This window comes from Palaemon carinicauda, chromosome 9 (genome assembly GCF_036898095.1).
Source record: "Palaemon carinicauda isolate YSFRI2023 chromosome 9, ASM3689809v2, whole genome shotgun sequence".
NCBI classification, from domain to species: Eukaryota; Metazoa; Arthropoda; class Malacostraca; order Decapoda; family Palaemonidae; genus Palaemon; species Palaemon carinicauda.
The window spans coordinates 120681700-120694059 of NC_090733.1; the positions used below are offsets into that span (position 1 = coordinate 120681700).

The window sequence follows — 12360 nt, forward strand, 5'->3', positions numbered from 1 at the left end:
TCTGGATTCAGGTCGAGATGAATGTCCTTGAGTCCGAGCTGAAGAGGTATACTGGTGACTCTCCCCCGTGTCCTTCTTGTGTTCCCAACCCGGCTGCACGTGAGGACAAACTGCAGCTGTTCCCAAAGATAACCCCTCGATTCCTTTACTGGCAAGAAGGAGATGGTTTTCGGTCATCTGATACAGAATGGTGACTCGAAATCTTGAAGGAATTGGACCGAAGGGCCGGGACCCCAAGATTCTGAGTCTAGCAAACAACTCAGGAGCGAACCTGAATGTTGCCTTCCGCTATTCTCTAGAAAGGGCGGAGTCGTACGAGACCAAACAGATTGCTTACAAACTGGCCGAGGCCAGAGTGAGCAGGAGCACCATCCCCAAGACAGAATACGATCAGAGGCCTGACGTAATGGTTCTTGAGAAGATCTCTTAAGGGACTAAAGAGTCCGAACCATGCTCCATGGAGGAGGTTTCACTCTGACTGGGGGCAAGGACGTTTGCAGCTTCGCATGAGCGAAGAAAGGTCCAGCGGGAAGGAAAAAGTCTATTCCTTTCAGCCTGAAGGTCAGGGAAAGGCTGAGCGACAGGCTTCACTGCCGAGAGTGGAAAGGAGTTTCCTCCCGCCGAAAAGCAATAACTCCGTTATTGCTAGAGAAGAGGCCTCAAGGGAAGAGGTATCTCTCCCACGACACCAACCACAGAAGACACTCCACTTCGCCTGGTAGACCCCTGCGGATGACTATCGCAGGTGACGTGATCTCCGCTCCGCGACTGTAGCGGGTTGTCTCTTCTTGAGGCGGCGGCGTAGTGTCTCCAGGCGTGAAGCCGAAGCGATGCAATGGCTCGTGAAAGATGTTGTAGTGTGGTTGTTTGAGTAGCCTGTGCCGTGGGAGAAGATCTCCCGGGAGTTCCGTCAGGGGAAGCAGAGGGTCCGGAAACCGTTCCGCGTATAGTCACAGTGGAGCTCTCAGGGCCATCGAAAGGTTGACAGACAACCTGGTCTTGTTGAGACCCATTCTCAACAGACAACAATGGTGGGAAGACGCAGGCGTCGATGTTGTCCCACCATCACCGGAAAGCATCTTGCCAAAGAGTCTTGGGGTCTGGGACAGGGGGGAAGAACAGCAGAAGCTTGAAGTTCCAGGCTGTCGCGATCAGGTCCCCCAGGCCAGGACTTGCTGGTTACTAAAGGCCAAAGACCCCCAGGTACCCTCGATCAGCGAGGCTCTGCTCAGATAGTCGGAGAGAACATTCCTCTGCCCGGAATGAGCGAGCCGATAGTGGTATTGAGAGGACCTCGGATCATCTCAGTATCTCTACTGCAAGATGCGAAGGTATGAAAATGCGTCCCTTGCTGGTTGCAATACGCCAGTACCATGAAGTCGTCGCGCACGGAGCGACTCGGCAGGAACTGTAGGATCTGTAGAGGGGCCAGACTACGGCCCCTAAGCCTGCCTGAATGATGGAGAGGTATCCTTCAGGTCCTGACCATAGGCCTGAACCGGAACATGCCCCCGCCCCCCCCCCCCTTTTCTTTGACGAGTCCGAGAACAGCATAAAAAATGTGGGGAAAGGACGAGAATATCCCCTCCCATCAAGAGGTTCCATAGGTCAACACCCATTGCAGGTCTAAACGTTCTGCTGATCCCATTGGGGCCGGAAAGTCCGGTTAATCGTTGCTTTGATACCACCGGAACTTGGGCAGCCTCCCGGGGAACTTATCCTGAGGAGACCGTTCGGGACTTTAGACGGGGTCAATGAGGAAAAGAGACCCAGGAAACGTTCCAAGGTAGGGCTGAAAGCTCTGCTTGACTGAGAACAGGTACTGCGACTCTCCTCAGCCTTGCCACAGTCAACTGAAGGGAAGGCTCGGAGAAGGAGGCAACAGCATCTGGCGTCCCTAGGCGGTCACCCATCCAAGTACTGACCAGACCCAACGTTGCTTAACTTCCCTGAACGGACGAGAAGCGGAGTTTTCAGCATGGTAAGGCCGTTGACTCAATACCATGGCTAGATACTCCAAATGTTGAGGCAGAAGTAGAGAAGGCTCCTAGCAAATTACCATGAACCCTCACTCATGGTAAGGACCCGGAAGCTTGTCCCGGCGTTGAAGAGGGTCGAACCTGAGCCTACCGGAGTTGACCAGACCTCCAAAAGGCGAAGGAGGCGGAAGCCTGCTCCTGAGCGGCCATGAGGAAAGCAGGGAGAGTTCTCTGGGGAAAAACCTGCGATGCCGCGGCGGGATCGCCACACCGCATCTTAAGCAGGAACACCTGTAGTCTAGGCTGAATTCCAAGAGCTTCATGGAAGATGGATGGAATGGAAACTGGAAGTACCCGTCCTTCCGATCCAGAGCCTAAGGAGTCCTGCCGCCCCGTTACCAGTCTGATCGATTCTGCTGTTCCACGCTGGACAAAGTTTATTTGACAAACTTGATCAGAGCTGAGAGGTCGACGACGGAACTCCCGTCTAAGATGCTTTTCTACAAGAAAGGATCGAATGAAGAAGCCGGGGGGGGTGAAGCCGTCGACGACCCTATGGAGGACCTTCTCCTAAGGCATGGATTATTCTGCCCAAACGGGCAAAACTCTTGCCGACCCCATGGCATAGAGGTTCAGTGACACTGAATTCGCTGACAGAGACGGAGAGATGGTAAGAGCGAGGCGCGATATCCTTGGCTGATCACGGAGATCGTGCAGGAATCGGCATCGGGAAGCTGTTATCCGGATGAGTAACCTTAGGCATCCTCCCAGCGAGAGACCTGCAAGGGGGGGTTGCCAATCCTAGAGTTTGTGAACTCTGCCGCTCCCTCTAGGATTATGCCCCCCCGGGAGAGCCTCCCGTGCTACCTGTCCCTGACAGGAGGGGACTGCTATTGGACACCTTGTCTTAGCTGCCGTAGCCGGTCCGATAACTTAGGCCGACGAGGCTGAAAGAAGAGGCGCTGGAGGCCTGCAGGGTCTGGAAGAAAGGGCCTTGGAGGAGTGAAAACGGAAGTCGACTTCCTCCGCACAACTGCTGTCCATGTCTCTGTCCTTGGGCACAAACAAGCTCTTCCCAAGGATGGAAGAGTGTCTGAGCTTGTCGACATCCACGGATGAGACACCCGAGAGGAAGCCCTCGGTCACTGCGTCTAGATGGTCCAACATCGAGTTTGCCCGCAAGTTCGAAACTTGGCGACGAAACGCCAATGTGCTTGAGCCCGAGAGGAGGAAAGTACCCATGATCTTCCTGGAGCTTCCTTGTACAAAACCTCGGGTCGCAACCGAGGAGGGAAAGGACCTGGTAAGCCCCTTCCACGAGATGGAAAGCTCCCTGGCCAGACCCTTCCAGGGAATAACGAGGAAGGGCTAACCCAGGTTTTGGAAAGAAGAATGTTGCTCAGACCTCCCTGAAGATTCTTCCTGCTCTTGCATGTGCCATGCTCTGCATTTACGGGGTGAAGACTGTGTTCTGGAAATACGCTCCAGAAGACTCGCCAGGCTGGCCATGTTGTGAAACCCCGACGGGAATCGCGGTCGCAATCGCCCTGGCGCTCGCGCGATGGTAAATCAATGGTTTGCGCGTGGCCGAACGTGGAAGCGCCCATGCGCGGGCACGCAGGAGCGCAGACGAAAGTGCACGAGGGAGCGCAGACGAAAGTGCACGAGGGAGCGCAGAAGGAGGGCGAGCGTGGAGGTCGGCATCCGAAAGTTCACAGGCGAGAGATGACCCGTAGGCGAGCAATGGATACTGCAGGAATCGAGTTGGTGTTCGCGCGATGGAACACCGTAGGCTCGCGCGACGGAACACCGTCAGTTCGCACGACGGAACACCGTTGGTCCGCGCGATGTAATACCGTTGGTTCGCGCGCGGGCGAATCATTGGAGCGCACATGCGCGTAGGCGCGCGGGCACGTGGGCGCGCGGTCGCACGGGCACGTGGGCGTGCGGTCGCGCGGGCACGTGGGCGTGCGGTCGCGCGGGCACGTGGTCGTGCGGTCGCGCGGGCACGCGGGCGTGCGGCCGTGTGGTCGCCGGGTGAGCGCAGGCGGTCGGGAGACCGATGGCTTATAGGCGGGCGATGGCGCGTTGACGAGGATGGCGCGTCTTGGCGAGCGATGGCCCGTAGGCGAGTGAAGGCGCGTTGGCAAGCGATGGCGCGTTGGCAAGCGACGGCGCGTTGGCGAGCGGTGGTGCGTTAACAAAACGCTAGCGCGCAGGCGAAGAATCGCGCGGGCGCGTAGGCGATCGCTGACGCATAAGAGATTAGGGATGGCTAGCGCGCATCGCGCTAAACAGAAGGCGCGCAGGTGCATCAGGAGGTGAGCGCTGAAGCGAGCTGTCAATCAGGCAATCCTGGACAGTCAGGAAAAACCGTTGGCGCCCATTGGTGCGTGGCAGGAAAGGGCGCACAGATGTGCGCTGGTGATTGAAGAAAGCTGGCGCACAGAAGGACACTAGATCGCTACTGATGGTGTCCAGGGGACCTGTAACGCGTGGAAGATCGATAGCGATCGTTGACGCGCAAGAGATCGCTGACGAGCAGGCGAGCATTGACGCGCAAGAGATCGCTGACGAGCAGGCGAGCATTGACGCGTCTGTGGTCGCTGGCGAGCTGGAGATCGCTGGTGAGCAGAAGGGCGACGCGTGGAATCCTGAGCGAACAGTAGCTTAGAAGCACGCGTAGGCGACCGCGAGCGTTGCTGCGCTGGAGCAGGCTGACGAACAGGATCACGAGGGCGAGGAGAAGGAGAGTCCTTGCCCAAGACCTGAACCGAAGTTCTAGGTCGCGCGGGCGAACGTGGGTGCACAGAGCCCGAATCAGGAACTGGAAGCGCAGGAGATCTAGAGCGCTCAGGAGACCGATGGCGCGCAGGGCGCACAACAGGAACAACAGCAGTAGGCGATGGTCATCAGGAGAGCACTGACGAACAGGAGAGCTCTGGCGAACAGGAGAGCGCTAGCGATCAGGAGAACGCTGACGAGCAGGAGAGCGCCTGTGCGCTAACACTGAGGAGAGCGCCTGTGTGCTAACACTGCAGAAGGGCGTGCAGGGGAACCCTGACACGCAAGGGAAGGCCCCCCGTGGGAGGCAACCCTTTGCCCCGAAGGGACCGTTGCCCGTCGGAAGACAAGGTCAGACTGCTGTCCAGCTGCACAAGGGGCGGAAGGTCAGGAAGGCGTTGGAGGAGCTGCATACGGAGATTCAAAAGGCGCCTCTTAGCACCCTTATAGGAAGATGGGAGGCCCTTACGACGTAGCGGACGGAGAGCCTTACGGCGAAGGCGGCCAACAGCAACAACAGCAGAAGAGTCCTCCGAAGAGGAGTCTCTATGAGTGTACTCTCTCGCGAACGAAAGAGAAACACTTCGTAGAAGAGACGGGTCAGCCAGTGACCTAAAAAGAGCAATGCTCCGAAGAGGGGCTCCTGAAGTTGCCCAGCCCCTTGAGCGTAACTGCAGGTGCGACCGCTCAGCATCAAGAGCATAGTCGCACGAAATAAAGGCAAGAGAAGAACCCCCCCAAAGGGGAAAAACTCAAGCCTGGACAGGAAAACTTCCCTCGGAAGGAAAGTTACCCAACCAAGGAGGCGAGCCTCCTGAGTGTTCTAAAATGAACTGGAGAGCTGTCAATCGTCACGGGAGTACTTCCAGGAGAAGGAGACACGCCCCTGACGAAGATCTATAGGGGAGGCAGCAACAGCCGAATCCCTAGGCCTCAACAAGACACCTCACTCCGTTGTCACATTACAGAAACGAACGAGATCGGTAACTGTGAAAAATAAAAACAAAAATCATTAGTTAACATTCATTCCCCCGGGAATGCTCCGAAGAGGAATCCCGAGGGAAAGGAACACAAGAATTACACAACAGGCATGTGCCCTCACAACCACTTACACTCACGGAAGGAGAGCTGTAACCAACACAGAATTATAACAATTATAATTATGTAACTATGTAATTATGTAATTTAAAAATGAACTCTAAAGAAAGAACGAAAACCCCGAAAGAAATCGTTCTACAAAAGCTGAAAATCAACAAATACAATTAGATTCATAAACTAATTGAGACAAAACGTATGGCGTAGCAACCCCACCCACACGGGAGGGAAGCTACTCAGACGTAGTAAAAGTAACGTAGTAAAAGGGTGAACGACCTCAAAGAGAGAGAGAGAGAGAGAGAGAAAGACCGTAGTCAAACTCAATCGCGACCCATGAAATTACACCATGGTGGCCTAACTGCCGAGGGCTCCACGGAGATATCGTACACTACACACACAAGCACAAACTCTGAAAAGGAAACTTACTGATTTCTATACTCAAATATATACATAAACACAAAAAAAGTTTACATATATATTGAGTAAAAGAAAAGTAAGTGATTAAGTAAAGACAAAACAAACAATGGCTGCCAAGCGAGGACAAAGACAGAGACATTTGTCCATTGTCCGAGCCAAAAGTGAAGAGAAGCAGTTCACTGGTGTGTGAGGGGGGGAGGGGTAGCTAGCTACCACTCCCCTACCCCCCTGCTAACTAGCGCGGGGGTAATACACCCTCGTTAAATTCTAACGGCTCGCCATTACAGCTACGCCGAAAGGTAAACCCAATGTAAATAGCTAAGGTTTGTATTTCGGTTACGGAACAAAAGTACATTTGGTATGCTGAAAGAGTTAAGGTTCCTACCACCAAATGTACCATTGACTTAGTAATACTAAAGTCTGTTTCATCCTGGCTGACAAATGGAACCGAACCACGGTTTGAAAGCTCATTGCTGATTGGCTGTTGGTTCAGGCATTCTCTCCTCCCGCTGACAGACGATGAAGAAAAACATTGCATTTGTCTGCAATACTTGATGTTCACTTTTGCTTTAGACCTCACTTAGTTTGCATAATATCTACCTGGTTCTTTGGTCACACACAGATTAAAGGTAGATGATGAGTATTACCTTGTAAGAAATATCCATATCTTAAAAAAATATGGAAAAATCTACGAGTTAAAGTGAAACGAGTGTTGAAAAAACTTTATACAAATTTTTCTATATTGTATTCTGTTTTTTACTGCCGCATGGTTTAATGATCGCTAGTTGGTGATCGGCGAGCTAATGACAATCAATGCTCAGAGCTCTGAAAGGAAGCTTAGAAAGCTGATGACCGAGAATCATATGGTTAAAGAAAGGTTTGACGATTGGAGTGTTGAGCTAATGATCGGTGAATGGCGATCTAGTGATCAGCGAACGGTAAGCTAGCAAGAGATGACTATCGAGGAGTGGCGATCAGCGAGCTAGAGATCAGCAAGCTGACGACTGGTTATTAGAGAGCTGGGGGTCAGAGATCAGCTAGACTGAGGTCGACGATCGAAGAAAGACGAGCTAGCAATCAGCGACCTAGTGATAAGTATGCTGATGACTAGTTATTGACTAGCAATCGGCGATCAGCACGCTAGCAATCAGAGATCATTAGCAATTGGCGAGACTGGAGGTCAATACTGTAATCAGAGAAAGATGAGCTAGCAATTGGTGATCTGGCGAACTGCGAGCTAGGGATCAGCAAACAGTGATCTAGCGATCAGCCTGTTGAGGATTTCTCATTGGTGAAAAAAGAGCTAGCAATCGGCAATCGGCGGACTAGCGAACGGCAGTCAGCAAGCTAGTGATCGGCAAGCTGGCAATTAGAGATTGGCAAGCTAATGATACGCAGTTCGCAACGTCTAGATCGTGTTTGCTGATGGTGGTACTGTCAGAAAAACCTCCTGAAGAGAAAGGGAGCAAAGGATCCCTGTGAGAAGTCTCGATCGATGGTTGATGCGGTGGGTCCGCCTTCGAAGATGGAATCTTCTGGATCTGGAACCCTTCTGTGAAGCCTCTTCCCTCTTTTCCCGGCGAGCGCGCTGTAATGCAATTGCAGGGAGGGGAATGGAGTGATGATGACCTGTCAAAAAGTTTTCCCTTTCATTCTTTTTGCCTCTCGCGCGAGTGCGCATTAGAGTGCTGGAGCGTTGGCGAGCCGGGAAGCTCTTATGCGCAGAAGAGTGCTGGCGCGCAGGAGAGTGCTGGTGCGCAAGAGAGCGCTGGCGCGCAGTAAAAGCACTGCACAGAAGAGTGCTGGCGAGCCGGAGAGTGCTGGAGAGCAGGCAAGCGCTGGTGTGCAGGTGAGCGCAGGCACACAGGCGAGTGTTAGCGAGCTGGAGAACGCTGGTTTGCAGGCTAGTGCAGGTGCAGAGGTAAGCGCAGGAAAGCTGGCGAGCGCTGACAAGCTGGAAAACGCTGGTACGCAGGCGAGCGTGGGTGGGCAGGCGAGCGAGAGCGTGTGCGCAGGCGAGGGCGGGTGTGTAGGTGAGCGCAGGTGCGCAGGCGAGCGCGGGGCGAGTGCGGGTGCGCAGGGGAGCACTGGAGAGCTGGAGAGCACTGGTGAGCTGGCAAGCGCTGGCGCACAGGAGCGCGTTTGCGAGAGCAGGAGATTGTAGTCGCGCTGGTGAGCATGGATGAGCTGGTGAACGCTGGCGAGCCTGCAAATGGTGGTGCTGAGAACAGTGAAAACGCGCTGGGGTGTGCCGGTGATCACGAGATCACTGGAGCATTGGAGAGCACTGGAAAGAGTTGGCATGTCGGAGAGCGCTGACGAGCTGTTGGTGAGCGCTGGTGCATTAATGAGCGCTGACGCGTTGGAAAGTGCTGGCGCCCAGCCGAAGGTCTGAGGGATGTTTTGCAACATCACTTGACAAGAATGGTGAAGGCAGGTTAGGAACAGGGATATGCCCTTTGGAAGGGCAAACATCTACCATGGAGGATTGCGAGTGATCAACAGAAGAGTTCAAGACCGAAGTCCGAGGACTAGCGGCAGCGTCGTTAGGAGAAGGTCCAGGAACGGCGAAGGTCGAGGGCTAGAAGACGATGGAAGAGGAGGCTCCTCCGCAGGGGAAGGCTGCATTGCATTGCTGAAGAGCCAAAGAGGCGTCTCTTCATCTGAGGTGAAGGCGTACTTCTAAGGAGAAGGGTTGACGCGCTTTGATGACACCCTCTGGGGGCCGGTGGATCAGCAAGCTGACCTTCAGCAGTAGCAATCTTCCGAAGAGGAGTCTCTATGAGTGGTCCCTCTTGCGAACAAAAGAGGTGATCACTTTGCAGGAGAGATTTGCCTAAGACAATGCTCCGCCCCGAAGGAAGAGAGACTCAGCGAGGGGGGACCGTAGTCTAGGCAAAGACAGCAACAGCAGTCGGAGTCAATGAAGAAATGAAGAAAATGCAGAGTTCTCCCTTGGAAGGGAGAAACAACCTATCACCTGGGGAGGAAAAGTCTCCCTCGGAAGAGAAAGTAGTCCAACCCCTGGAGGCGAACCTCCTGGCAGCGCTCTAGGATGATCTGCCAAGAGTGCTGGCTGAGGAAGCGTAGCCGGAGCTAGTTCCTCGAAGATGGAGTGGTGATTAGGAGCTACCACGGGACTACTTCAGTTATTTCTAAGTATCATTGTATACATATTGTACATTAAAGAATTAAAGTATGTATAGTGTTGTTTCTTAATTATGCTATACAGTAGCGTAAATAAATACTACATGTAGGCTGCAGTGAGTTGTCAAACAATTCAAGTCATCCTAACAAACACAGCGAAGACTTACAGTACTGTACAGTATAAGTGTTGGCTTAGCTAAGTAAGCTGTACTACAGTAATAGTACTGTACATATATTACAGTAATATACACTACAGTATCATTGAGTGTTATATTAGATAGGAACAAAAGTGTTTTGTTGTTACAAGTGTCCCAATGACTAGTGTTGCGTACTGTACTTAACATATACAGTACATAGTACTGACTTACTGAAATGTGTTTATTCATTAATACAATACTTACACTGAGATATAAACCAATTAAAAGAATATTAGGCAGAACTTAGTGTGTTAGTCGATCGCGCATAGGCAATGGGTAATAAGTTGTTGGGTTAGGAGTTACCCCATCCTAGAGTCGTAAGTACTTTATTCGCAAACTCTCCATCTTCGTGCCTGTCTCTGTTACCTAAACCCAGGGAATATGGCGGGCTGACAGTAATTTTTTTTTTTAACCACATGATGATAAAGTTGAAAGCCTGTAGCTATAACAAAAAAAAAAAAAAAAAAAAAATAATTTGAATGGAAAAATCATTTAACAAAAATGAAGAATCTGACTTTTGATATCAAAAAAATAAATTTCCTCAATTCTGATTGGTAATAGAGTACTTGAATATCTTGAGCATTTGGTGGTGCTTGTGGTTTTGAATCAGCCAGGACCTACTTGTGCCAGCTTTTTCCTGAAACGACCTCTTGATTTTGGCAGACCATGTGTTATTTACCAGGCAGTTACCTGACTATCAACAGATCAGTTCACTATTTTTCTTACATCTTTGTTGAGTACTTGATTGAATCCAAATTTAATTCCCTATTCCTTTCCTAATTAAAACACTGGTAGATGTTGCATGCCATTTCTCTTTCTCCAGGACAAAAGACAAAATACTGAGAACCCTCCATGGAGTTTAAGAAACCCAATTTTATTATAGCTACTGAAGGAAAAAGCTTTACTACTAAAAAACAGGCGTTTCCCGTAGAAAAACCGTTTTCTTAAAAATGACACTTATTTTCACTACAAATAAAAACTTAGTTATATATATATATATATATATATATATATATATATATATATATATATATATATATATATATATATATATATATATATATATATATATACCAATTATGGGGGACACCCTATGGAACCCATGGTTTTGGGTGAAATACAATAGAAACAATTTTTTTCTATTGAAAATGTTGTTCCGTCCATATCTATAGTTTTACCAGAAAGCCTGCTGTGTGAGACAATGACTACGGAAGCTTATCCCCACCCATTTTATACAATTTGACTAAGGGTCTCAGTGGATTGACCCAAGTGAAGATGTGGTAACAAGTACGCCAAACCTCCACATTTGTAATTTTCCTTCCATTCCTTGGTGCAGTAAAGGCAGCCAGATTATTGGAAATCGGTAAAACTGAAAATGGTCTTAGAGTCTTACTATAACTCCTAGTAGAGGTAATGGGGGTACCAAGGGATATTATCCATTGTAATACCAGGACGCAGTAAGTTAGGTTAAGTGAGGGTACCTAAAGCTACGGCATATTTATTGAGGAGCCTTTCGCCCCTAACCTAACCTACAATTCGTATCCTTACCTACTTATCTAACGGGGGGCCTAAACCCCGCTGCGACCGCCTAAACACTGCCGTATTCTAAGTTAGCCGTAATAATACATGCAGGTGGCCGCTATCATACATACACCCCTTTGTTGATTAAGTAAAATGTGATTTCCCTTTTTTCATCCCAGAGCCAACCTATGGCCAACAGTCTACAAACCATCTCAATCTCGTAACTAATAATGTAATACAATGGAGTAAATCCAGAAAATATATGGGTCATGTCTTTAGCGATAATTTAAGGCATTTCACTATTACTCTAATTCACTATAGGTAAGACATTACGTTATATCTTCAACTGATAACACAAATGTGGCTTAAGTTTAGGGTACAGTTATAGTCTAGAATAATTCGTAGGCCTTCAGCAAGTCACTCTTAATCCTATTAACCTAAGGTACGGTACATTAGGCCAAAGTACTATAAAACGAAATGTATACGAAAAGTTACGTACCTGACGGCATTTTGGAAATTTAAGCCTGTAAAGGCTATGCAAAATTGACAATAACAATAAGTTTTCTGCTGTTCGGCGGCCTTCTGTTTTGTTGACTTGGTGTTCCTAAACACTGATGTTCATAACACCTAGAATGGTGACTTTTTAGGTAGACCTATTGCCTAGTAAACGTCACGATTGATAAACACCTTTTTGTACTATGCTTAAAGAATAAATTAAATTCGACAAAAAAATTATGATAAGCATTCAATTTGATTTGCCTTTTTTTTCTTAACCTGTAATTTCCTCCACACGAATCGCGGATAGAGGACCTTGTCTCTTAATTTCGGCCCCTAATTACAAATTATGTTCACCGAGTCACAATACCCAGTGTAATAGTGTATTCAAATTTAATTTGTTGAAATAAAAATATCATATTCAACTGCTAAACTATTGTTTCTTATTACGTGTTTTTGTAATCCTGTGAAAATCAGTACCATTAGCAATTTATTCTAATTTATGATAACCACTAAGAATATGGTAAGAATGTTTATCTAATGAACTTATATCTAAATATAACTTAAAATAATATAGATATCCCTATTCAGTTCTCAAGATTACTCTCTTTATTTTCATATCTAAAGCTCCATAACATTTTAAAATGATGTTCAGCAGAAATTGACTGACGGATGTGTTTCTTAATAATGAGTGACAAACTATGATAACTAAAATTCGATTATGT

The 12360-nt window shown here is 49.1% G+C and overlaps 1 protein-coding gene and 1 pseudogene across 1 annotated transcript in view; both read right to left on the reverse strand.

The window, feature by feature from the left end:
• The window catches only part of beag (IC cytokine homolog beag), a 61997-nt gene extending 50202 nt beyond the window's left edge, over window positions 1–11795 (reverse strand). The window contains exon 1 of the mRNA XM_068380356.1: window positions 11640–11795. Within this exon, the coding sequence (XP_068236457.1) occupies window positions 11640–11649 (10 nt within the window). The 5' untranslated portion in view covers window positions 11650–11795. The remainder of the gene's footprint in view (window positions 1–11639) is intronic.
• On the reverse strand, window positions 1877–1995 carry LOC137647362 (5S ribosomal RNA; annotated as a pseudogene).
• Window positions 11796–12360: the final 565 nt, after the last annotated feature.